Genomic DNA, 24,977 nt, shown 5'->3' on the forward strand with positions numbered 1-24,977 from the left:
ATGCTTTTATCCATTTTTGGAGGGGTTACAAAATTTTTTGGCTTCTTCTCTTATTTCGGGGCGACCAAAATTATTTTTAATTAATATTCAAATTTGATTTCGAATTTTTATTAAAGTCATGAAACTACATATGTATATGAATTTTGACTTTGATCAATATTATTATTATTGTTATTATTACTATTATTATTATAGGAAATCTATGATAGCAGTATTGCGATCGTGTAAACTAGTTTACTAAAATGCAAATCAATTGTTCTTTTGATTAATTAAACTACCTAAAAACTATCACAGGCAGAACAGTAATTACGCGCTAGAGAATGAGAATCCTAACTACAACTACGCATACATTATGATAGCTCGCATCTAGGAACTTTTAAGCTGTAGCCCCAATCCCAATCCCCAATCCAATCATCCAGCGAAGGATCCATTACCGGCTAGCATGATTCTGCGGCATGTTTAATTCCCAAAGTTTCATGTTGTTGTCGAGCACTTCGTGGAACCAGCTCTCCTTCTCCGGATGCTCCCTAAAGACCACATTGAGGGACTTGAGGTCGAGCTGTAGGATAGCATCGTTGCCCAGCAGCGTGTCCAGGGATCGCAGCAACGTGCTGTTACCGTGCAGCTTCAGCAGGGTCACATACTTGACCACATAGTATTCGTATTGGAGCTTCCGGCGCGCCCAACGCTCCACGGTGGCATTGGCACTGGCCGAACGGATCTGGCCCAGATGCTCGGCAAACCACGGCGCAAAGTAATTGTATAGATCGAGCTTGGACAGGGCGTTCAGGCCCTTGCTCCTGATGCGCTCCTTGATCATTTTGAAGTTCTTGCGACTGTATACAAAGACCTGGAACAGCGAATTGCCCGTGGTATACGAGCTGACGTAGTGTGTGCCGACGCTCTCTATGAAGCCCACCGCCGACGTGAGATTTCCGATCTTTAGCTGTTCCATGCGCGCCCGGACTTCCGGCTCCAGCTGCTGCTCAATCGGGATGTCGGCATTTAGCTTGCCCGTCTCCCGGAATCGGACCACTCGAACCAGCACATACGAATAGTCGCCCTGGATGAAGGAGGTGTTGATGCCCAGTTTCTTGGCCGCAGTGTCCGGAAACCAGCCACCCGTGAAGGCCTCCCAGGGCTTGTCCATTCGCTCGACGGTGAAGTCACGGAAGTATGCCTGGAACAGCTGGCGACGATTGTCGCAAAACTCCATATGGAAATCCCCATGAAAGATGCCGGGCGTGGTGTCCTCATGACTCTCCGCCAGGCTGCTCAAGTTCTGAAAAGAAAACCGAATATTAGATGGCCATCAGAGGAGAACAGAAGAGTGGGTTAGGGGCCCACGCTCACCCTGTATATATTTTTAGTCGGCTCCTTGAATATCCATCGCTCCGACTCGACGTTGTCGTTCATGGGAATCACCCGCATCGATATGCCCAGGTAGCCATAGCGTAGAAATATATTGATGGCTTTGCCAATGCGCAGCTGGGACTCGCGACTGCCGACGACGGCGAGGAGCGCCAGTGCCAACAGCCAGAACAGGCCCAGCCGCCCAGATGGGCTCGGGCTCATCGCTCAGCGGTGGGCCACTCAGCATGCAAAAGGGACTGCAACGGGCAATGGGAAGCGGATGTTATGAATATTACAGCGGTAGGAGGATGGGGGGTATACCTATTACCCATACCTATAATTATATGTCTACGTTTAGTCAACAGTATTTGCCTTTCCACTCTACTACTCTAAGCGGGCGATAATTTATGCGAGCTCTAATTGACCATGAACCTTCAGTAGTGCTGAACTTGAACCGCACACCGTTCAGTGTTTTGTTGAGGCCACCGCCTGACGGCGTCTCCGCGATGATCTCCGATCTTGGATCTCGGATCGCGTTGAGCTCTGACCACCTTAGGTGGCTGCAATTAGCCGCAGGTTGTGCTTGTTGTGGCCGTTAAGAAACGCTACAAAGTAAAGCCATCGAAATTGGTTCGGCGGCCGGTTGGACATGCAAATGATTTCCTAAACATTTTGCATGGCCCGCAAGACGTTATGTATAGCCAAAGCCGTTTTTATTTTTCCTTTTTGGGCGCACTAGTTTAAACCGGTTTGCCATTCGCCTGATTACGGCTGGCCAGAGAGGAAGGCACAGCGAAAGAGCAGCATAAAATTGGCCCAAGCCAAGCCATAAATTCTAACAACATTGCAACTTTTTCAAACCGAGACGAGACGGCTTTCAATGGAATGGTCAGCCCGTTATCAGCAGTAGAAGCGATGCAGCCAGCGACGTGTTTGACTGGTTAAAACACAAAGGTTAGCCGGGTGTTAGCCATACCCATGAGTCACACCTGCCCCTCTGCCACTATGCCACCCTGCTGCTGCATTCAACCAAATCGGTGAAGCGCAACTTAACGACAGTCGACAGTAGTCACAAAAACTAACAAAAAAAACATATAATGACACTCAAATTGTTAACAATTTAAGTGAACCATAAAATGTAGGCGATGCTAAATTTGCCGAGTAACAATAACTTTAGCGGTGCTAAAAACAACATCAGGAAGGGTGACACGACAATTACCAGGAGTTGGGCAATGTCACAAAAAAATTAAAAAAAACTACCTATGGATTCGCTCCTATACTAAAGAAATTTCCTCAGATTATGAGCTTCCTAATATGTCCAGTTTCAGGAAATACTTCTATTATATATTCTATGTTTTAATCAGTATAATTTAGAAGGTTATTATCTCACGCACTTGGCCCCATCGATGAACCAAAAAGATTGCAAAAATATTTCGATTCATTCTTCTCAATGAAATACAAAAGTCCCCTGCTCTTCAGACCACACCCGACCAGATTCTGAAGCCAGTTTGTGCTTGTCAAATTCTAATAATCATTAAATTCATATGAGTATAATCAGCTTAGCTCCATTCGAAAATGAAGTAACCAAAAAAAATGCCGTTTTTGAGGGGCTGTTGACTAGTTTCCGGCGAGCTACTCCCATTGAGTGTCGTCTGTGTGGCTCTTTGGCAATTGCCAAACTTTAAGCTTAACATTCGACAGTCAAAGGCAGCGCAAGTGTGGTGTATGATATATGATATAATGATAGGTAGAGTGTTTACAATAGCAGTCGCATAACCTTGTGCAAAAGACCCAAAAGAGGCGACACGGACGCACACGAGCCCGTGGAGATTGAGATGAATCAAAAATTCAATACGCGCACTCGGACTCCACTTCATTCCAATCTCCAATCAGCTGAAATCGTCCAACTGTGACTTTCAGACGTTGTTTTGCCAGAAATTCAGAGTCACAGTCGCAGTCGCAGTCTCAGTCTGGGGATTGGGGACTGGGGCTCCACCACATTTCCGTCAGAGCTCAAGCTCAGTCAATTGGAGATTCTTTATGCGCATTTTATGCGCTCTTTTGTGGTCTGGTTGGGGACGAAGACGAAGGGCACACACCACACCGCACAGGCACATATCACACACTGGGGGCTTAAGGTCTGCAGTTTATAAGTATATAATTTTATGCTTTCCTTGAGCGGTGTTAAACAAAAGTTGTCTGACTGCGAACTGTTTCTGTTTCTGTTTCGGTGGCTGTTGCTGTTTCTGTTTCTGTTTCTGTTTGTTTTACCTGCACGAGAACTCGAACTGGAATTGAATTGACGTAACCATCAACCCAGAAGCCGCTTTATGACTTTAGTATTCAGAGAAGCTTTAGCTTATTTAGAGACTGGCTGGGAGAGGATAAATACTTAGACTGAGGCCGATTGGGCAAAGGCAGAGACGGATCGAATCCGGAGAGTTGTTTGGCAGTGGTTTGCCTTATCGCCTAGCTACTCTCGTACTCGCAACAGACAAACCATTGCACAAAGCAGCGCCGTACGACATACGAGTAGAGTATCATTAAATTATATTTAGTTGATGGGGCCTAAAGGTCAGCGCGATGACAGCGATGAGCTGCTACGCATGGCGCCTTCAAGTGATAAGCGTCCCTTTCCCGTTCCCATCCGACGGGGGTAGAGTGTAGTGAAGTGGACTAGACGACCCAAAAATAGTTCTTCCAGTCTCGAGACTATTTGAGATTACCCGATCGGGTGTTAAATTACGTTCGCGCGCGGTCCGTTATGGGGTTTCGAGTACACACAAATTCCACAAGCCAGGTTTACACACAGAGCACAGAAAACGTGCCTCAATCGCAATTAAAAAGCCGGAATCCGAAAAGCACTTACACTTTAAACACGAGCAGTTGGGAACGGTACGGTGGAACGGGATCGGATCGTGGGCATAACTTCCACCGCGCAGACTCGAAGAAAAATTTAAAATAACCAGTCCCACAGTACCCGTTTCTTTCAAATACCCCGCAATGTTGGTGGGTTCTTCAAAATACTGCTTGGCCACATGTGGCTAAAAAACATGTTGCCGGCAAGATTACAAAAAAGGTATGGACAACAGGCAAAACGGGCCAGAAAATGCAACGCATGCAACGTCAGATCCACCCCAATTCTCAACATACTGTGATCAAACACGGTGAGGTTTCTAGGGGCCGTTCAATTGGACGATTTTTGGTCATTGTCCATACCTTTTCATAGTACATCAAGGTTTGAGATCGCTTTGCCGGTTCGATCAAACCAATTTTACGCTCTCAGGCTCGAAATGCGTTTCAAATATGAGCTCTGGACTTATGCTGGTTAGACAACATGTTGCTAAGCCGCACAGTGGGGAAAAATCTTTAAATTCTAATTAAAATTATGACTTACTTATTAAAACAATAAATAAATCTTAATATCACATTAAATAATTTTTGTATATTTATGGTATGATTAAAATTATTACTCACCTCAAAGACCTAAAAAAAACAAAAACTAAAAAATTCGTTTTCAAAAAAAGATTATTTGCATGTTTTATTAATTTTCTTCCGGCAGACGTTAGACAGTTGCAGTTCAATGACTTGGGGCCAGAATTGCTGTTGGAGCAGCAGATGGTCAGTGGAAATACTTTGACACAAATATCTATAGCTGTCATCGGTGGGGGTTCGAGGGACGACAAACTGACAGCTTTTCCGCTTATTAGTGTTTCCCGGCACGTTGCTCGCCGGCCCTCCAGCATAGCAAGTACCTAAACGAGGGGATCGGGGTCGGGGACGGAGACAGAGCCTGGGAGGGGGCGCGACAAATTGAAATGATTGCAGTTTGCAGAGCGAGGCTTGCGCAAGACTTCAATAGAATCGTGGAACAACTGTTGTAATCAAAAACTTTTTGGGGGGACTCTGCCTCTGCCGCCCCACTCAGCCCAGTCCCCGACTGAATGGTCAACATAGTCAAAAAGTAAAGATACCATAAGCCAGAGCCAAAGTCAGAGGAAAAAAAACCGAAAGTATCAAATTCGCATTACCTTGAAAACATGCCAACAAATTTGGGTCAAGCCGACAGCTTAGTGGGTATCAGTCTGCCAGTCTGTGTGTCAGTCGTTTGATGTTTCTTGTATAATGTTTCAATTAGAAGCTTCAGATACAAATACGTACATATGTATATATCTCGGTCGGGTCGGTGTAATTGTATCCATGGCTGCAGGGCATCCGCTTGTCACATTGCCTTGGAGGGCACTCTCTGCTCTGTCCAATGAAAGTTTCTACGAATTTCGCTGCTTGCTTTCTAAGAACTGGAAAGGTTCTCTTTCCGATTTTGTAGAGTGGAGTGGGGGACCCCAAAAAATCATTGCAAAAACTGACTGAAATTGTATTCTCTCATATATTTCTCATTTTCATATATAGAGGTTCTTTTTATTAATTTCTTTTTCTGTGTTGGGTTTTCTTTGTCTTTGCGGCATGCATGATTCAAAACTTATGTATTTAAAATTCGGTATTTCAGTGTTTACTGGTTGTTTTTGTTTTTCTTTTTTTCTGTTTCTGTTTTTAATTCGCATTATTCCCATTTTTTCCCATTTTTCTTCTGATTTTGTTATTATTATTTTCATTTTAAACTATGTATATATTATGACATTTGTATCATTTACTTTAAATGATATTTTCTAACGTCTTGACCTATTTCAGCATCAATGGATCGATATCGATCCATTGAGCCACTCATTTCATTTATTATTTTAATAACAATTCACTCAATTTGCTCAAATCGTGTCAATCCTACACATATTGACTTTTGGAGATCATAAGCATTATCAACTCGTCACCATCTTCATTATCCTTAGCTCCTTCATCATCGTCTACCACTTATCAAATTAGAGAAAAATTCTAATCCATTTGGCTTGCTTCAATGAGTCTTCTGGTTTTTTTCCAATATCCGTTTTCCATTTCTTTTCTTTTTTTTATGTAATATCAACAATAAATTTTCGCTTAATCTTAGTGTGAAATTATTCTTAGTGTACAGCTACAATTTGCTCGCATCAGCTAAGAAAAAAGGATCAGTTAAAAATAAGAAACGAATCCCTTCGAAATTCTAGCTCATTCTTGGAATGTCCAACTCTTACACGCGACTTCCCCTTCATTCTAATCCTGATCATTCCTCACGGTTTTTATACCATAAAATACTTGATTTTTGATTTGAGCAATTTTCCTTAGACTTTTTTTTATCTGGCACACCCTGCCTAGGTTGGGGGGGAGGGGGATAGCTGCAACATATACATACACTTCCACTTCCGGTTGTTCTTTGACTTTTTCTTTTTTTTAGGGTAAAATACTTAGTTAATTTGGCCACTCGGCTGCTTGTTTTTTTTGCGGTTTTTTCTTTTATTTTGTATCTGGTTGTGGGTAGGTAGTTTAGTTCTTCAGTTTCGGGTAGGTTTTTCATTGGGATACTTCTATGATTTGCATTGCCTGCTGCCTGTCTGTTCTGTCATACGCTCCGAACCAAAAAGTCATAGCCCAGCGTTCAACAATAATTCTCTATGCAAAAATTGTTCAACCGTTTTGAAACCATAGAATTGTTCTGGTAGTTCATTTGTGTGTGTGTGTGTGGAAATCGATGTGGGTTCTGTGGTTAGGCTTGAACTAAGCTCTGGCTTAAATGGAGTGAGGAGTGAGGTGCTTGTGGGGCTGGAGGGTTGTAGGTGGTAGGAATTACAAAGTCAAATGTCAAATGTTTTTTTTTAGTCTAATATTAATCGTAAGTGGTTTTTGCTTGTTCAACCACATTTTCCAATTCTAACCAGTTTTTGTTTCTTTGTTGTGATTGCATGTGCACTCCTTAGTGTTAGGTCTAGATTCAGCTTAGGTCCTGCTCTGGAGAAGCGCAATCAAGCCCAAGCCTGGATAAGATTTTGCCAATCAAACGGGAGCAGGATAAGCTTCGGTGAGAGCAAGAGGAGAAAGCTAATGAGCGCGAGCCTGGGGTTTTTTGGGGCTAAAAATCTGATTGCTAAAGACATGTTTTGTACTTGTAAAGCATTTAGAAAAGATTTCTGCAGAAGCTGCTGCTGCTAGGGTGGTAACTTGTGGCTTGTGGGTAAACTGCAATTCATTTCGATTCGATTCTGTTTAATCCATTGTAAACTTCGATTGGGTTTTGTTAAGGTTTTCGTTTTGCTTTTTTTTTGGCTGTGGGTTAAAAGGAAGCGCTCCGCTATATTTATCTTATTGAACTTGACTGATTTTCAATGTATCCAACCTGAGTTTTGAGTTGTTCGAAAAATATACCTATATATGTCTGTATGTTCTGCATACACCACATATTTTCTGTACTAATCATTTCTTTCATTCATTCATTCTCTTTTTCCTGCGTGTCTTTCTATATTTATACGTGTCCTGTTGTGCCCCTTGCGCACTCTTCCACCAGTTCTCATTGGCCTCTAAATAGTTTAATTCTTATTTGATTTACTTCTTTGCTGTAATTGCTGTTAGTATGTGTTTTCTTTTTGTTGTTTTTGTGCTCACTCTATGTTTTTTTTGTTGGTTTAATGTTTTGTCCTTTAATTGCTTTTGCTTGATTTAAACGCGCCTGCTTCTTATTATTATTAACTCGTTTATGATTGCATTATTAATCATTTCCCATTGAATTTATTTAAACGTCAACAATTTGGTTTTTTTTTGTTTTCTTTCTTGGTAATATTTTAGTGTATTTTTTTGTTTGTTTGTTTCGTGTGTAAGTGATGTTATACGGGTCCTTTTGTTAATGTTTATTGCATTTAAAACGTACACTTTACGATCGCTTGTCCCCATTTGCTCTTCCATATGTAATTAATTTGCTTTTTTATACTTTTTTTTGGGCTTGAAACACTTGAAATTGCTCTCATCTCATATTGTTTTTAACGTTTTCCTGAACTTCTCTTCTTGTTGGTTTTTATTCTGGTTTGCTGTTATGTTTAATTATAACTAATTACGTAGTTTTTTGTTGCTATAATTTACTAACTCGTTTTCTTCAAACATTCTTCGGATTTCTATTTCTTCATTTTTTTGGGTGTGTTTTTTATTTTTTTTTTTTTCGTATGTGTTTATGGAAATAATCTTTGATTAAAACAATTTAGAGTGTTTTTTAGTTGCGGTTTCTGTTTCTGTTTCGATTTCGGTTTGTGTTTTAGTTAACTTAGACACTAACAAGTGCAAGATTAACATAAGCGTTTAATGCTGTCTGACAGAAAGAAACAAAATAAATACTAGTACGAGTACGAGAACGGGTACAAACAAAAACTTTAACAGAACAAACAATCATAAATACAATAAACATAATGACACAGGCTGCCTGTTTGAGGGCAGCCCATTGGAATGGCAAATACAATGTAAAATTAATCACTTAGGATTTAACAAAGTATAAGGCAAAATACAGCTCGTTTTACAATTAACATTTTGTGTTTACGTTGCGACCGCAGTTACCCACAATACCCTCTCCTGTATCCTCATACCTACATATATCTCGGCGCCAAGCGCATTCTGTCTTCATGTCTTTCTGTTTCTGTTTCGGTTGCTTTTGCTTTTGCTTTTGCTACTATTGCTGTTGCTGTGTTGTATATTTTTGTGCCTTGGTAATACTTAAATGGTGTTTGTGGTGTATAGTAGGTGTGATGTAACTGTGGTATTGCACTCAGTAGAGCGCCACATTGGAGGCCTGTGTATATGCATCCCACTCGCAATCGCAACCCTCGAGGCAATCGGGGCATTCCAGTTCACTGTCTTGTCAGTAGAGCCACGAGACTGGCACCCATTGGGGAGTGGTGTGCACCCGGTCGATGGCCGTTTCCAGCGCGGAAATCGTATCGCTAATGTCGTTGTTCACAATCGTCATATCAAAGAAATGGCCATACATTTGACGCAGCATTTCCGATTCCTTTGCCAGACGCTCCAGGCTGCCATCGTACTGCCATCGCACCAGAGAGGGAAAACAAAGAAAACCAATTAGCATCGAGACACCAGAACACAAAACAGCACTGTCTTAGGCAAGCCTTACATCGGCGATATTCTGCAGCGAGGGGGCCGCTATGAAGACCACATAGGGCGTGAATTCGGCTGTGCGTAGTATCTTCAGTGCCTGCGGCTCCACATCCAATATGGCCATCTTGCCGTCTGTGTGTATGCGTCGGATAGTGTCCAGCTTGGTGCCATACATCGCATCCTCGTGCGTACCTGGGTGAATGCCTAAGTATTACTTTGAGTGCTGTAGATGGTTACGACTCACCATATTCCAAGTACTCATTGGCGGCGATATCCGCCATCATTTCGTCGTGCGAGACAAAGTAATAGCTGCGTCCACTCTCCTCCTCGGGCTTGGCAGGTCTCGTTGTATCTATAAAAAAAATCCACAAATCTTTCAATTTAATCTGAAGAATTTTAGATTAAAACTCGAACTTACGTGGTATGGGATAGGCGTACTTATCGGGATACTTGGATATCAAGGTGTTCTTAATATGCCGCCTGCCCACGCCATGGGCTCCCAGTAGCACCAACGTTTTGCGCTGAAAGTTCGGATCACCAACTGGCAAGAAAGAGCAACCATATGAGCATATGTTCCTTGGGATTTTAGCTGCTACTACAAGCTCACCTGGCACCTTGACAACCTCCTCGTATGTGACCACATCTAGATTATCGAATATGGCATTATGCTTGGCCAAGTACTTGTCGCGACACTGCTTCTTCTTGCGCCCGAATATCGAACAGTTTACTGTTGGTTATAATTGTTAAGTAAATGTTTTATAATCTCCGTTTAGTATACGGCATATGCATATTAAAATTATTAGGAACTGAAGAGCCACATGCTTGATGGAGCATAAACAAACATGCTGTTCTGCAAGCAAGCAAGCAAATATTTTATTGGCATTAAATCATTAAATATTATAAGCATTCATGATTATTATAGCATAGAAAATGCATATATTTCTCGAATCGTTCGTATATTTCTTGATAACTCTTTATTGGACATTTCCGAAGATGCTTCCTGGCATCCCTTCGGATTGAAAATTCGATGTGTGTGTGTCTGGTCTTAAACGTGCAGTGTGGCCTGTGTCTTTCTGGGTCTAGTATGTGTGTTTGGATATATCTATACTCGTTACTCGGGGTACAATTCATTTATTTCGGTTATAAGCGTGGGTGGCAATGATCATACGCAACGATGGCTAGTGCTGGGGGGGTTCTACGTTGTTCTAGATGATGGTTGATGGCTTGTGGCTATCCTTGGGGGGGGCTGGTGTTTTTCGGTTTCGGTGCCTTCTACATAAGCTACAACTTACGGGTGGGGGGTGGTGGTGAATTTTGGGTGTGAAATCTTTATACAATTGCTATCGTTAAAATTCTGTAGTATGTTTGTGTTTGTTTTCTTTGCTTTGTTTTGCATAACAGAACTCAAGAGGAAACGGTTTAGGGTTCGAAAATTTTCGGTAAGCTCTCCTTAGGCGGTTAGCTTGGCGGATTTTCATTTAATTAAATTGTTTGTGGTACTGTGTGTGCGTGTGTGTGTGGGATTGTTTTTGCTTTATATGGTAACTACCTGCTGATCCATCACACCCATCTGCGTGAGCGGAACATCCAGCACCCGGTTCTCCTGCATTATATTATTATACATATTTTTTTTATAGTACATATTCTGTGATTTCTTATGCTATTTTTTGGGTTTAAATATTAAATCATTTTACTTTAAGCTGTGTGTGTGTGTGTGTGTGGGGGGGAGGTCTTTCATGGTATATTTATCAAGAATTTGGCAACATTTTTGGTTTGCTTTGGAATTTTCAAAATGGGGTTTCTTTGGTTTAGCTCCGACTACTTTTTGGGGGCATGCAACTCTCCAGGGCTTATGTTAGTGTACACATGTGTGTGAGGTGTGTGTGTGTTTGTGTGAGCTCTGCCAGAGAAGAGACAGAGCCATAGAGAGATAGATAGAGAGAGGGAGAGAGAGAGAGCGCGTGTTCCCCTGCGTTCAGGTCAACTACGAATTCGTCATACACTTTCCAATATAGTACAATATATAGCATACGATTGATTGATTGATTGATTGATTATATCGAGCATCCAATTACACATAGAGATTACGCATAGATTCGTTTCGTTTTTTCTTTCTTTTCTTTTTGTTTTTCTTTTTTTTTTGTTTTACAGCTAATATTGTCTTTGAAGGACTCACCCTGCTCCTGCTTGGTCTTGTCGACCGTCTGGCAGGCAATGCGCCACTCCTGCAGCTCCGGCGATGGTATCAAGCCCGCCGAGCCGCCAACCGTGTCCAGTCTCGCCTGCCACCAGTGATGATCGTCCTTGCTAATGATCTGCACGAAGACGGGCGTTAGAGGGTTTCGTTTCTGTTTTCCAGAGCTGGCCACCTACCTGAAGTATGTCGCCCACTTGGAATGATATGCCCGCCTGGGCGCAGGGTATAAGCTCATCATCCAGCGGATTATAATCAAATTGTGCGCGCACGAAAATCTGCCACGGTAAAGGAAGCCAGAAACAAGAAGAGCACAAAGTGAGTTCACAATTTAGTTTTTGGTTTGCTCTGCTCTCTGCTGACGCTGCATTTGAGTCGGGAGCCGCCCTAATGCGGCTGCCTCAGCGAAATAATGGGTTTTTTTTTGCGTTTCGTATTTCCACCAATTATAATCCCAACTCATTTGCGTGGCAGCAGCAACAGGAAGCAGCAAGAACAATAATGGGGATAAAGGATTTCTAACTTTAAATTCGAGAGTATTCTCTTGCAGTTTGTATCTAAAGATAAAGTATCTAAAGATACAAAGAAAACCCTGCAAAGAATCAGCCATCGAATTTTCTAGATTGACACTAGATTTTTAATTATTTTTTTTAAGAAAATTGTTTTTATCCCAGAAAAATACAATTATATATTGCCCTGTTACTTTAGAAGCAGTTTGTATTTAAAGTATCTAAAGATACAAAGAAAACCCTCTTAGGCGGACGTACTAGTGTATGTAAAGAATCAGCCATTCAGCCATCGAATTTTCTAAATTGACATTAGATTTTTATTTATTTTTTTTTTAAAGAATTTTTTGTTTATTTTAGCGCAAAAAATATACAATTATGTTGTGTATCTAAAGTATCTAAAGATACAAAGAAAAGCCTCTTAGGCGGAGAGATTTTCGAGATTGATACTAGATTTTTAATATTTTTTTTTTAGAATTTTTTTTTTTTTTTTTTTAAGAAAAATTACAATTATGTTGTTTCCGGTTACTTTTGAAGCAACTTATACAACAGTCCAGGAAAAAATTCAGTTACAAAGATTTTTCATAATTTTGAAGACTTTAGATTGTTCTGTTAGGATTGTTTAAGAATATCATCAATAAACATTTTAAACTTCAACACATACTCTTCTAAGTATTATGTTTCTTATATTCTTTGTTCTCTACTGAAAACAAAAGACTTTTCTGACGAGCACTTGTCAGGCCACGACTCGTTTTTCTGACAGATAATTATATTTTATAGTTTACGAAAAACCAGAGGCTGATTCTGATTCTGATTTCTATTCAGCGTGAAACGAAGAATCAAGTTTGTTCTATGAAAAAGATGGACACACGTTGGCCACGAGACAGGGCCTCAGCTGTCAAGAGCAGACGTTCTTTATGGGTTCGGAAATGATGGCCTCTGCTAACCAAAGTGCATAAATTCCACGAATCTGTGTTGATTGTGTGCATAATATTGTTACTTGTTTATCGGTCCATGAATATGCACATCTACCATGTGAATGGGGGTGGGGGGGCGGAGGACGGTTGTCTTTTGGTGTATGATTATGGGTCTATTGTTACGGTGGGGCACAAATGATACTTACAAGCACCGGAGCGGGTCTGATCCTGAAAAGCTGCATTTGGTGTGTAGCAGTGTGTGGAGAGTGTGTAGGAAGGCAAGTAGGAAGGAAGCAAGTCAGATGATTAAGAGATAGTGTGGAGTTATGTAAATGAGCAGACAGTTAATTGTATAATGCATCCCATACTCGAGCTACACAAAGGAGCCCCCTGCTCGTACATATATTTTTCCCTATAGCCTATGCCATTTACCCCCAAACTTCATTAGCTTATGCTCGTTATCTGCATAAATGCATTCGACTGGACAGGTTTTCGGTACGGGCCTTCTATTGTTTCAACTGGCGCCGGAGTGGGGAAGAGGTAATCCGTTTTGATACTTTGATTTCACAAATTGACAGGTAACACGAGTTTTCCACTCGATGCAATTAAAGTACTTAATCATGTCTCTTTTTGACAGAAAATTGAATAAAGCTTTGCCGCAGTTAATGCTGTTATTTAACCCCCAAAGAATATGACAAGGGAAATGATGTTAAAAAAGTCCTCAAGCTAGTGAAATAATGGCATGATTTAATTAACAACTAGAGCCCTAGATGAGAGATGCATTACTGTATGATTAGTAGGACGTATGCTCTAACATAGAGATGTACATTGGGGGTGGGGGTGGGGGGTCTTAAGAACTTACCTCGCAGGGTGGCGGAGCGCTACGGTACGAAGGAACTATCTTGAAGGTAACAGAACCGCGTGCCTCGCGCTGCAACGAGAAGGGATTAGCACATAAAGGGAATTCAATTAGCAAAATGGGATTGATCCGCTTACCAGCATTCGTTGCAATTGGCCCACCGACTGATGCTGCACCGGCTGGCCATTGATCTCCCGTATCTCGTCGCCCACATGCAGCGTTGCCTGTCGATGTATCATACCCCCGTGCATAATCCTTGCCACAATGCAGCGCCCATCCTCGGTCATCTTCAGCGTTATGCCCTGCAAAGTCGTTCGGCTCTGTATTAGAGTACCATTTGGTCACAATGTCTGTGGCAGTACTCACCATCGGCTCGTCCGTGTTCTTTTGGAACTGCACCAGCCGCACTCGGGTCACATGCTGCAGCTCGCCGCCCTCCACATTGTCCATCTCGTCGCCATTGAGGTAGGGCACCATCGGTGGCGGGGTAACGCGCAGCGCCTCCTCGCCGTACACATCGCGGGCCACCACATCGTGGCTATGGAGCAGGGCCTGCAGGAGTACCACAAAAAGAGAACCCAGAACAAGGTCAGTCGTCGGTTTAGGGTTGGGCTTTGGGTTTTTTGGGCCTAAGTTATGGCCAGCAATTATGCCTGGCTAAGCGGCTGAAATTAAATTTCCGATTTGCCCACGCCTGCCACATACATCATAACCCACACAAAGACCTGGCAGATGGTTTGCAACATTAACTGGCGACGACATTTGTTCAACAGCCACAGCATTAAAAAACATAATGGTTCTAGAGTTCTGGTTGGGCCAGAACGAAGCATCCAATACCCTCATCGAATCCTTAAGCGTATTCTACCCAGAGTCCTTTGGCAAGGGATCTCCATTTCCAAAAAGTCGTTAAAGCGACAAAAACAACAACAGAAAAGAGGCAAAAACATGACCTCATGACCCCTTCGAAGGAAACCCATAAACGACGCCCCCGCACCGCCTGCCCTGCAGCTCCTTGAAGCGTATCAACAACAACAACAAAAATCTCAACAATTTATGGGGAACCCTGTGCCCCACAAAACGGCTTTGACTTTATACAATTTCGGTTTTAATAAATTATGTTTAATAACACTTTGAATATGTTGCGAAATTAATTTTTGGCCATGCCACGACGGCAGCCACAACATGAAGGATATTCCTTCCAGCCAGAGGGCAGGGCAGAAGTCGCATTGGGCTAGGCCATAAAAAAGGATTTTACTGCGTAGCCAGGCCGTGCCACTTGCCACACACACACATATAGAAATGCATATATAAGTGTGTATGCTAAGCACCACAACAACCACAATGCTAAGCCAGCAGTTATGTTGCCCCAATGTCCTTCACTCCACACCATTCGGATCCCCCTAAATGCCCCTCTTAAGGCTCTTGTTCTTTATAACCCTCCACCCGCCCCCCTCTCGCAATCCACTGGCCCCATAAAAAACGCAATTTTCAACGCTGATGATTACTCAATGCCACAAACAGGGAGCCACGTAGCTGCCAGGCAGGCAGTCAGGCAGCCCACGCACCACTCACCTCTATACACTGCCACTCATATGTATACACACACATACAGACACACACACACATGTACACCCTAATGCGTGCAGACGCACGTTTCATTTCCGTCACAGACGACGACAGTACTGGCATCGACCTCAAGCTGGTGGCTGGCTCCTGCCACAGTCAGTTGCAACTACTACGAATATTTTTGAGTGATTTTTCAGTCACACTCCACATCTCCACAAGCCACAAGGAATGACATGAATTCCCGCAGTGTATGCCGTGTGCATAAATATTTCATAATGCTTCGTGGCAGAACGAAGAGCCCTCCCAAAAACATCACTCCATCACAGAGTTAGAACGAGACTTAGTACGACTTATACAATATGTGTGTGAGGTGTGTGGGGTCTTTACGTGTTTACCCAATATAGTTTTTTGGGGGGGGACTGGGCCTGGGCTTGACAGGTGGTAATCGAGTTTTGAGCTTATCAATAAATATCAATTCAATAATTCAATGTATTGGGGGAAAGCATAGAATATGTGAGAGATATCAAATTTAGTGATCTTTGATTTGGAAATCCTTCCTTTTTTTTTGGGATAAGCATGAAATGCTCTTTTGAGCCCCCCACACATCCGGCAAGCAGTTGGTCATGTGAAGTGGGTTCCACAAAAACGAAACGAATGAAGGCTTCGATGCCATTCCCAGTTGGTGTAGGGCACTCGAAATTTTAGCTTGAAAAAGAAAAGCAATAGGTGTATTTTATACACTTTAGAGAGAGGATGGATAGGTCTTTGGACACATTTAATTTCAGCATTAAAAATAATCTCCTTAAAACGAGGACTGCCTCTATTCCTTCTGGCTTAAATATTGAATCTGAATCAATTTGTTGTTGTCTGCTTAAGCAGCTTAAATATTTCGTCCAGTGAAGTGTAGTTGCACATCAAAGAGTAACAAATTTGGATTACGATTTCCCTTCGAGCTAGTCTAGCATTCTCTTAATAAAATATTTAATAAAACCCTTGGTTCGCCCACAAAATCATTTAGACGAAGCGCAATCGGAATGCTTTTTGTCTTCCCTGTATTTGTGCGCATTTAGCAGAAGTTTTGGCCAAATCCAATTAGCCAGCAAAACTTTCATCTGCCTATTAAGGACAGTTAGGAGGGGCTACACCTACTGCCACAGCCACTGGTTCTGTCACGCCTCTTTCGCTCGAGTGAACCATCAACAGGAGCAGCCGCAACAGAATTTCGACTAAATAAATGGGTAATACAATTTCCTCCGTCCTGAGACGAGAATTAACTACTTCGAATAAAATTTGCTGAACTTGGCAACTATTTAAATGCGCCAGATGGCGCTGCACAAGGACACGAAGGATACTGGACTCACGCCTGGTTAGCTTCGGTCTAAGCTGACAGCCCGGATGGAGGACTGAGGGCTCAGTGCGGGCGATAAACAACGTAATCTGATTTCACTTAAAGCATGTCCTCCCCTGCCACGCCCACTGTCCACTTTGGTTGGACACTTTCGTGGTGCGGGTGGGGGCCGCATGGGGTGTGGGTAGGGAAAAGCATATTTAACACCAAGTTGTTGGCCCAATAAAACGGTAAATTTAATAAGCGCTTGACAGGCGGGACAGGAAAAGTTGAGCAGTTAAGTTTAATGCCTCATTAGGCGCTCCAACTCGGTGACATTGATAGGCCACCGCCAGCAAAGTTTGGCCAACAAATGAGGCCACACAAATACACACAGCAGAAAGAGTAGGCCCTGGCCCCACTCTGACTGGGACTCTGATTTCCATGATTAATACTTAAGTGCTTGTTAAAGTTGGGCTCTATATGCAGATATGCCTTGTCGGCATCCTAAACAATCAAAGCCAAAAACCCATCCAACCAGCCATCCTGCTGCCGACTAGAAAAAAGGGATGCCACCCAAACAGAACTGTATGGGAAGAAAGGATGCCCCCCAAACAGAACTGTAGAGGAAGAAAGGATGCCTCCCAAAACAGAACTATAGGGGAAGAAAGAGTGCCCCCAAACTAGAACTGTAGTGGAAGAAAGGGTGACCCCAACACAGAACTGTAGTGGAAGAAAGGATGCCTCCCAAAACAGAACTGTAGTGGAAGAAAGGGTGACCCCAACACAGAACTGTAGTGGAAGAAATGGTGACCCCGAACAGAACTGTTGTGGAAGAAAGGGCAACCCCAACACAGAACTGTAGTGGATGAAAGGGTGACCCCAACACAGAACTGTAGTGGAAGCAAGGGTGACCCCAACACAGAACTGTAGTGGAAGAAAGGGTGACCCCAACACAGAACTGTAGCCAAAGCCAGGGTGCCCCCCAAACAGATCTGTTATCGCAGAAAGGGTATGGCCAACAGAACTACTACCTACATCTTTCCCCTCTACACCACTGAGGCTTCAACACAACTAACTCTTAAATGATTCAGGTGGCAAAAGTTTAGCGGAAACTTTGCACAAATCTTTGACATGATGCAAACTTTTCCAGAGTTCTTGATATTTTTATACAGCCTTAACTCGCAGCTGAGCTCTGGCGGGGTGCGAGTGAAACGTTGAGACAAGTTTTGGGCGAATTAAATATGGAATGAAAAAGTAACAGGGCATGGAAAAATATCTATTAATATTTTAAAAGAGAAGCTTGTAAGGCCTTGGCCTTTAATCGGTACAGAAGCACAGAGCTCTCTTAAATATTCTAGAATACGTTTCCAATAGGTATAATCCCTTTACTATCCATCGTCAGCTTTTTTCCAGCTTTATTTCCATCACTGCCTGCCCCTGCCCCTGCCCCAGCCCCGGCCCTGGCCCCACTCCAGCTGCTGAGTCAGGTCCATTGTTATCCGTCAGTCCATGGTCCTGGTCCTGGTCCTGGCTCTGGTCATTTTTTTGCAGCTTTATGCTAAGCCACTAACCAAAGGACGAAGCCACGAAGCCACCATCCCAGAGGCCTCTGGTTGTGGGAGACCTCACACCCACCACACGAACGTTATTTGTTGGTTTTAATAATTACACAGCCCTGGCCACGACAGCAGCAGCATCAGGGGAGAACAGGAGACAGGCAGGCGGGCGGGCAGGGAAGTGTTCCGAGAGGAAGTGTTCTAGGATTTTACTCTCTTTAATATTCCAGGCCACACGTCAATTACACACGTACGCGCGACTGCGAATGGCTTTCACATCCATTTCCCGGCTAATGGAGGCTGCAGATTGTTGGTAAAAACAGATAGGAAAACTCTACACAGTAGAGTGGGTCGGTCGGGCGGGCGGTCCGTTGACAGCTGAATCATCTGGATTAATGGCGAATTTTAATTAGTACAACGTGCAGCGGTCGGTGGTCTCAACCCGCTAGAGCAGACTTTCAGCCAGTTAATCTGGTCTCATGGCCAGGTTCACTCAGATAGTTTCTGGCATTTGGCACCTTATCTGTATAGGAGCAGGGCCTGGGCCTCCAGGAAAGGTCGCTTACGTGTACAGGACATGTACGATATGTATGTGGAGGTGGAGACCGCAAATGAATCTCCAGCATGATTAATTTCTGCTTAACCCTCACTTAACCGCGACCAAAAAAAAAACAAGCACCAGAGAAGGGTTAAGATTACACTTGAATAGGGATATGATATATGATATAATCTCAAGGTTTATACAAATAAAGCAGAGTTTTCTTGTCTGACTTTAAATATGCCTTTTAATCCCACACTTTGTTGTAGACGATCATTCCCCTGTCAGATGTTTAGAATCATGTAATATATCAGATGTTTAAGAGGTTCTACCCTGTCTCGCCTCAGGCACGAAGTACCCTCTGCAACAAACAAGAAAACCAAACACCCAAAAAATCACAAAAAGTTGTTTAAAGTTTTTGATGGCCCCGGACCGTGGCTGTCAAGCTGTCAGGTTTGGCTCAGGTTGCGGTTGCCCTATCTGGTGTGTGTGTGTGTGTCTCACCCTTGGGACAAAAGGCGAAAGGGATTTTGGAGCTGAAACTTTACACTATCAGAACTTATCACTTGGGCAAACTTATTGTTGTCTGATCGACTACACTTCCACTTCCGGTTCGGTTCGGCTTGCTGCTTGGCTGACAACCACCGAGACACAGTCTTACAGTTAACATTGGTCCAATACACAACATTCACCGTACGACTATGTCATGGTAATTGAGCGGGCATCCTTTGGGCTCCTTCACATCTCCTGGCGGCGGCGGCGGCTAACACTTCCTGCCTATTAGTTGGCATTCTTATTGACAGACGGGGGACTCCAGCATCCAGCCAGCTCCCTCCATGATGCATGATGATGGGGCATATTGATTGACAGTCCCATCTCCACCACCACCGCCCGCCCCCGTCCCAGGTAATAGTTGCCAGCTCCCTTATCGGGCGAACAATGGCAGCGACAACATTGTCAGCGCGCGCGGCATCATCCTTGTTGTTGTCAGCCGGGCTCTGTTCATCATTCAATTTGTTGGGTGAGAGTCCGCACAGGAAAAAGACCCCCCACACACACACACACACACACACACAAAAATTCCCCCCACAAATATATTGATATTTTTGCAACAAAGACTTTTGGTTTGGTTCGGTTTGGTCTGTCGTACTGGTTTTTTGGGGGGTTTGGGTTAAACATCGCACCACAAATTTCCGTTGGGTCCCTGCCTGCCTCTCTCTCTCGCGGTGTGTGTGGGCATATTATGCATTTATCTTTGCCATCTATCAGCGGTGTGAAAACTCTTTTCCCGTGGGCGCAACATATTGTCATTTCTGCCACCTCAAACGCTGCCTATCTGTCGCCGGCAAACGAAACATCTCTCCATCTCCGTGTGTGACTAATGACGCCGTTAGGTAGGCAACACTTTTTTGCCTCACACACACAACACCATACGCCACACATAACCATATGTAAATGTAATTTTATAGCCTTGCCAACTCCTTCCATTCCATCTCCATCCCTCTATACAGGTGTGTGCGTGGAGGGTGTTTGCGTTTTTTCATCAGCGCTTTGTCACACTCGGAAGAGTGTATTTTCCCCAATATATAATTAAAATTGTTGGATCAGCTTCAATTTACTCCCATACTGTGGTCTGTTTAAGATTTAATACACTGAGTTGGGTAGGATCATCGTCTAACGGTCCCTAAAAAGCTAAAAAAACTAGCGATGCATCAGTCTGCGTGTATTATTGGATAAAAAGATTTTCAGGCAGATTGAAAAGCAGAAAACCAACAAATTTCTGTGTTGCTTTACCAGAAATTCAAGCTAAGAGTGAGCGCGCAAAAAAAAAACAAAATTTGCGGATGCAACACAGTAAAAATGGCCGTTTTTAGGCGAGCATTTTGATGGAATGAGAAAGCTGATACCCAGATACTACGCAAAACAAAGAAATCCAACAAATTTCTGCGTTGTTTCACCAGAAATTCAATCGGAGAGTGAGCGCGCAAAAAAAAAACAAAATTTGCGGATGCAACACAGTAAAAATGGCCGTTTTTAGGCGAGCATTTTGATGGAATGAGAAAGCTGATACCCAGATACTACGCAAAACAAAGAAATCCAACAAATTTCTGCGTTGTTTCACCAGAAATTCAATCGGAGAGTGAGCGAGAAAAAAAAAACAAAATTTTTCGGATGCAACACAGTAAAAATGGCCGTTTTTAGGCGAGCATTTTGATGGAATGAGAAAGCTGATACCCAGATACTAAGCAAAACAAAGATTTTCAGGCAGATTGAAAAGCAGAAAACCAACACCATTTTGTGTTGCTTTACCACAAATTCAAATGTAGACTGAGCGAGAAAAAAAAAACCAAATTTGCGGATTAAACACAGTAAAAATGGCAATACCGTTTCGTTCAGTCCGATTTAAGGCGTGCATTTTTATGTAATGAGAAAGCTGATACTCAGATACTAAGTAAGGAAAACTAGCCTGTTCATGCAAGTCTCTAATATATGTCTCTAACCAAATTGTATAATAATCACCCCTAAATTTACGACCATACTAGAATAATATTGAATAAACGGGGACTTAGAAAGTCTGTAGATCGAAGGTCGCTCATTCTAAATGGCTCATCAAAAGAAGGAAGTCGTGTTCGGAGAAATAAAGATGGCTTCACTCTCACACATATATAGTTAACATATCATATGGTATAGGGTATTTCCGTGTTCGGTTCCCCTTAAACTTCACTCCTTCTTGTCTTCTGTTTCTTTCTTGTTTCTTTTAAGCCTCTTCTATCCCACTTGCACACTCTCACACTTGCTGAGCTGTTCTTTGTTGGGCAAAAAAACACATTATTATTAATATTATTATTTTTGCACACTCGACACATTTTCTATGCGTGTCTCGTGTGCCTGTGCGTGTGCGTGTCTCGTATGCATGTGTGTGGCATGTAAAATTTGTTTATTCAATTTCAACTAGGAAAACAGGGCAACAGCAACGGCAACGGCTGCAGCGGCACAAAGGGCGATAACTCACTTTCCTAACAAGTAAACTAATTATTTCTTAACTTTTTTTTGTTTGTTCTTCTCGTACTTTCCCTTCTTATTTTTTTTTGTTGATTCTCAAGTTGCTGCTGTTGTTGTTTTTACTTTTTTTCTTGAAGTAGAGGTGGCCCGGAGACGGCTGTGCGAGAGGGGGAGGGGGCGGCCTAGGCTTGTAAATTGCGAAATAATGTACACACTTGCCGCTCGTAATCGCCATTGTAACTGGTTGTTGCTTTTACAGCCTCTAACTGCTTGTTCGGGCCCATTGTGCTTGCTCATGCTTGTTCTTCATCGTCATCAGGCAGTGACTGATGTGTGTGCGTGTGTGTACACATTGCCAGACACTGACACACACTTGTGCGAGCCATGTGTACACACTGGCACTCTCATATGCATGTGGACACACCGACACACACACATGGACTGGTAGTAGCAAGTGTTTCAGCCCCTCTCTCTCTCTCTATCACTATCGCCTTGCCAGCGCAATTAACGCATTCACAAATGAAGAGTGTCAAGGCTGCCAGGAAGGCCAGTCAGTCCGTCCGTCCGTCCGTCCGTCCGTCAGTCAGTCACTCGCTCCGTCCCTTAGTCATTTTGTCCTTCCTTTCTATTCTTCATTCCTTCCTTCCCAAAAAAGCGCTGTCAAGTCCTTCTATCAAGATAAAAGTTTTTTAAGCCTGCCAGAGGGAATACTAAATGTTGATGCTGCCACGAACATATGTGGCACACACACACACACACACACGTGCGCACACGTACAGACACAATGATGGCCCATCAAGACAGGTGATAGTCTCAGTCTCAGTCTCCTCACAGAAATTAGAAATTCTCTCAAGCATCAAATTTGATGTTTTTACTTGGTTAAATGTTCAAAGTTAGTGGAAAGTCGAGCATCTCTTATGGCATAATTTAGATAAAACAAAATGTTTTCCAAGAAATGAGAAAAAAGATAATCAAGCGAAAACATTTTGCACCTTGTTGACGGCTGGAGAGAAAGTCTAAACGACTGTTTGAATCAATATAAATCTGTCAATCAATATTAATGTTAAGACCACTTGAGAGTTTTCGCAAATCGGAAAACGAAATGATAAGGGAACTTGTATCAGAGTTCGTTTCGTCTTTAAGTACACATTTTCAGCGACTTTTGAAAACTTTTCTAACAAATTTCATAAAACCTTCTCATTGGAGAACTTTTAAGTTTTCATTCCCCGTCTTTTAATATTTTGTGCTCTTTAGCAGTCGTGAAACAATCTAAATATCATCTCTGACATGAAGGATATTCAAAAACTTGACATCGTTAGCTTTAAACTCAATTTTTGGGGGCTGTGTGACCACACCTTTTGCTGCTTCTGGCAGGATGATCCTCCGAAAAAAAAACTGAGTGGCTGCCTCATAACGAGCCTATTTGCTATGCCTCCCTCTACCAGCCCCATCCGACATCCCCCATTGCCTTTCTTGTGTAATATTTATGTAAATTTTGCCCGCCTTCTCCAGCGCCTGCCCTTGCTCGTAAGTACGAGTATGTCCCGTACTTTGCATACATATCTCAGTTCCCTTTTGGATCCAACGGAAACAGGACTTCCCTTTTGGTCGGTCTGTGTGCCTGTGCGTGTGCGTGAGGTTTTTCATAATAAATGACAACGAGCATATTATGCTCTATAATCGAGTGGAAGAGAATTATTTTGTGTGAACTAATTGCATTAGTGACATTCAATTTGATGTCACACAAAAAGGGACACGGAACACGAAAAGAAGCCAGCCGGCAAAGCGAAAAGAACCCAATCGAGGCATGGAGGGGGTAGGTAGGGGGCGACCAAAGGGAAAACAACGTTAAATGGCAATTGTCACAAAAGCCGGGATTTCTGATAGTCGACCCCGCTATTCTTGCTTTTGCTTTTGCTTTTCGCTTTTCCTCTTGCCGTTGTTCTAGTTTCTGTTGCCACATCGTAGTTTCATTCTTGCCATGCTTTTGCGCCCTGCTCTTTGCCTACTTGCCGGTGCAGTCAACCAAAACCTGCGCCTGCCGCTGATTTAGGGATAGCAACCCAAAGCGCCCCAAAGTCCCGGCCCGGGACCCTCAATGCCGAAACCCAAATACGATGAAGGTCCCAGGGCCAGGTCACCGCTTGGGCAATCATGTGAATCGAGCTCTTTATAATTTGCGAAACTATATGAGTCTGTCCCCCTTTTTCGAGAGAATCGAGAGTGGATAGGTAAGTAATGGGAATGCCATTTTATGGAGGATAGGATAGGCGACAGGAGGGATATCTGGATGATAGGTATCCAAATATTTCTGGATCGTTAGTAGAACATTTTGTTTGTGTCCTTCGAAATATTTCACTCTTTCAACCCCAATCATCATCAAATAGAGCCCCGTATTAGAGCCCCTTCAATTATCGTAACAATTTTTTTATTTTTTTTTTGTATCCAAGCATTTTTTTGGATGTTTAGCATTTTGTTTATCTCCTTTGTAATATTTTACTCTCTTAACCCCAATCCTCATCAAATAAACTCTGTATTAGAGCACGTTCAAATATCTCAAAATTTTTTTTTTTTTTTTTTTTTACTCTTTTTTGAGTGTAATTCTGGATGCGGTGGTTCAAGTACGCTTCAAGGAGAAGATTGGATGCAGAGGTTCAAGTAGGAAGGAAACCGGAGGTACGTTCTGAAGGTGGGAAGGAATGAAGGGGAATATTTATTTCGCAGAGCCAGTGAAAAGGCAGGACCACTCCAAAATATGGTTGTGGTGGACCCAAGAGCTTTCCGAGTTGGACTGCCACGATATTCAGCTTCGTATAGTATTCCAATCCCGAGTCTTCCTTCTTCGAACCCATCCACAGAACCGCTATAACCACCCTCGCGTTACCATGTGTTTTTTGTGGTCCATTTGAGTGTGCGTGTGTGTGTTTTTTTTGGGCAACCCCAAAATGAAAATAATCTTACATGTCGTTGACACATTTCTGGGCTCTGCCAAAATCTGTGTGGGGCACTTGGTTTCCGCTATTGCTTTGCTTACCTGCCGGCCAAAGGAGAGAGGAGGCGCGTGCCACACAGAGGGGGTAACAGAAAAGAGAGAAAATAGAACAGAGAGATGTGTCAGTCGAGCCAAAGAATATATATT

The 24,977-nt window shown here is 42.9% G+C and overlaps 2 protein-coding genes across 16 annotated transcripts in view; both read right to left on the bottom strand.

Annotated features, from left to right (window-relative positions):
* Positions 1-90: 90 nt before the first annotated feature.
* LOC108155545 (torso-like protein) lies at positions 91-4,364 on the bottom strand. Of its 2 annotated transcripts, none has more exons than XM_017286424.2 (3): positions 4,223-4,364; positions 1,354-1,610; positions 91-1,282 (listed from the first exon to the last, which is right to left on the bottom strand). In XM_017286424.2, exons 2-3 carry the CDS (start codon positions 1,573-1,575, stop codon positions 431-433), a joined length of 1,074 nt encoding a protein of 357 aa, XP_017141913.1. In that variant the 5' UTR covers positions 1,576-1,610; positions 4,223-4,364; the 3' UTR covers positions 91-430. The 2 variants fall into 2 exon arrangements, with proteins under 2 accessions (XP_017141913.1, XP_033245746.1); XM_033389855.1 differs by lacking the exon at positions 4,223-4,364 and adding an exon at positions 3,625-3,851.
* A 1,402-nt stretch (positions 4,365-5,766) lies between these two features.
* Positions 5,767-24,977, bottom strand: part of LOC108156021 (peripheral plasma membrane protein CASK) — a 36,193-nt gene continuing 16,982 nt past the window's right edge. For 4 of the 14 annotated variants that reach the window (XM_017287254.2, XM_017287253.2, XM_033389856.1 and 1 more), the window contains 12 exons: positions 14,212-14,397; positions 13,983-14,147; positions 13,849-13,917; positions 13,193-13,222; positions 11,743-11,841; positions 11,546-11,684; positions 10,919-10,972; positions 9,977-10,096; positions 9,788-9,910; positions 9,614-9,721; positions 9,386-9,573; positions 5,767-9,295 (listed from right to left, as the gene is read on the bottom strand). In XM_017287254.2, the coding sequence (XP_017142743.1) occupies positions 9,116-9,295; positions 9,386-9,573; positions 9,614-9,721; positions 9,788-9,910; positions 9,977-10,096; positions 10,919-10,972; positions 11,546-11,684; positions 11,743-11,841; positions 13,193-13,222; positions 13,849-13,917; positions 13,983-14,147; positions 14,212-14,397 (1,461 nt within the window). In that variant the 3' untranslated portion in view covers positions 5,767-9,115. Of the gene's footprint in view, positions 9,296-9,385; positions 9,574-9,613; positions 9,722-9,787; positions 9,911-9,976; positions 10,097-10,918; positions 10,973-11,545; positions 11,685-11,742; positions 11,842-13,192; positions 13,223-13,848; positions 13,918-13,982; positions 14,148-14,211; positions 14,398-24,799; positions 24,873-24,977 lie in introns of those variants that run through there. The other 10 variants (XM_017287255.2, XM_017287262.2, XM_017287259.2 and 7 more) reach the window with 8 other exon arrangements.

This window comes from Drosophila miranda, chromosome 2, assembly GCF_003369915.1.
Source record: "Drosophila miranda strain MSH22 chromosome 2, D.miranda_PacBio2.1, whole genome shotgun sequence".
Classification (NCBI taxonomy): Eukaryota; Metazoa; Arthropoda; class Insecta; order Diptera; family Drosophilidae; genus Drosophila; species Drosophila miranda.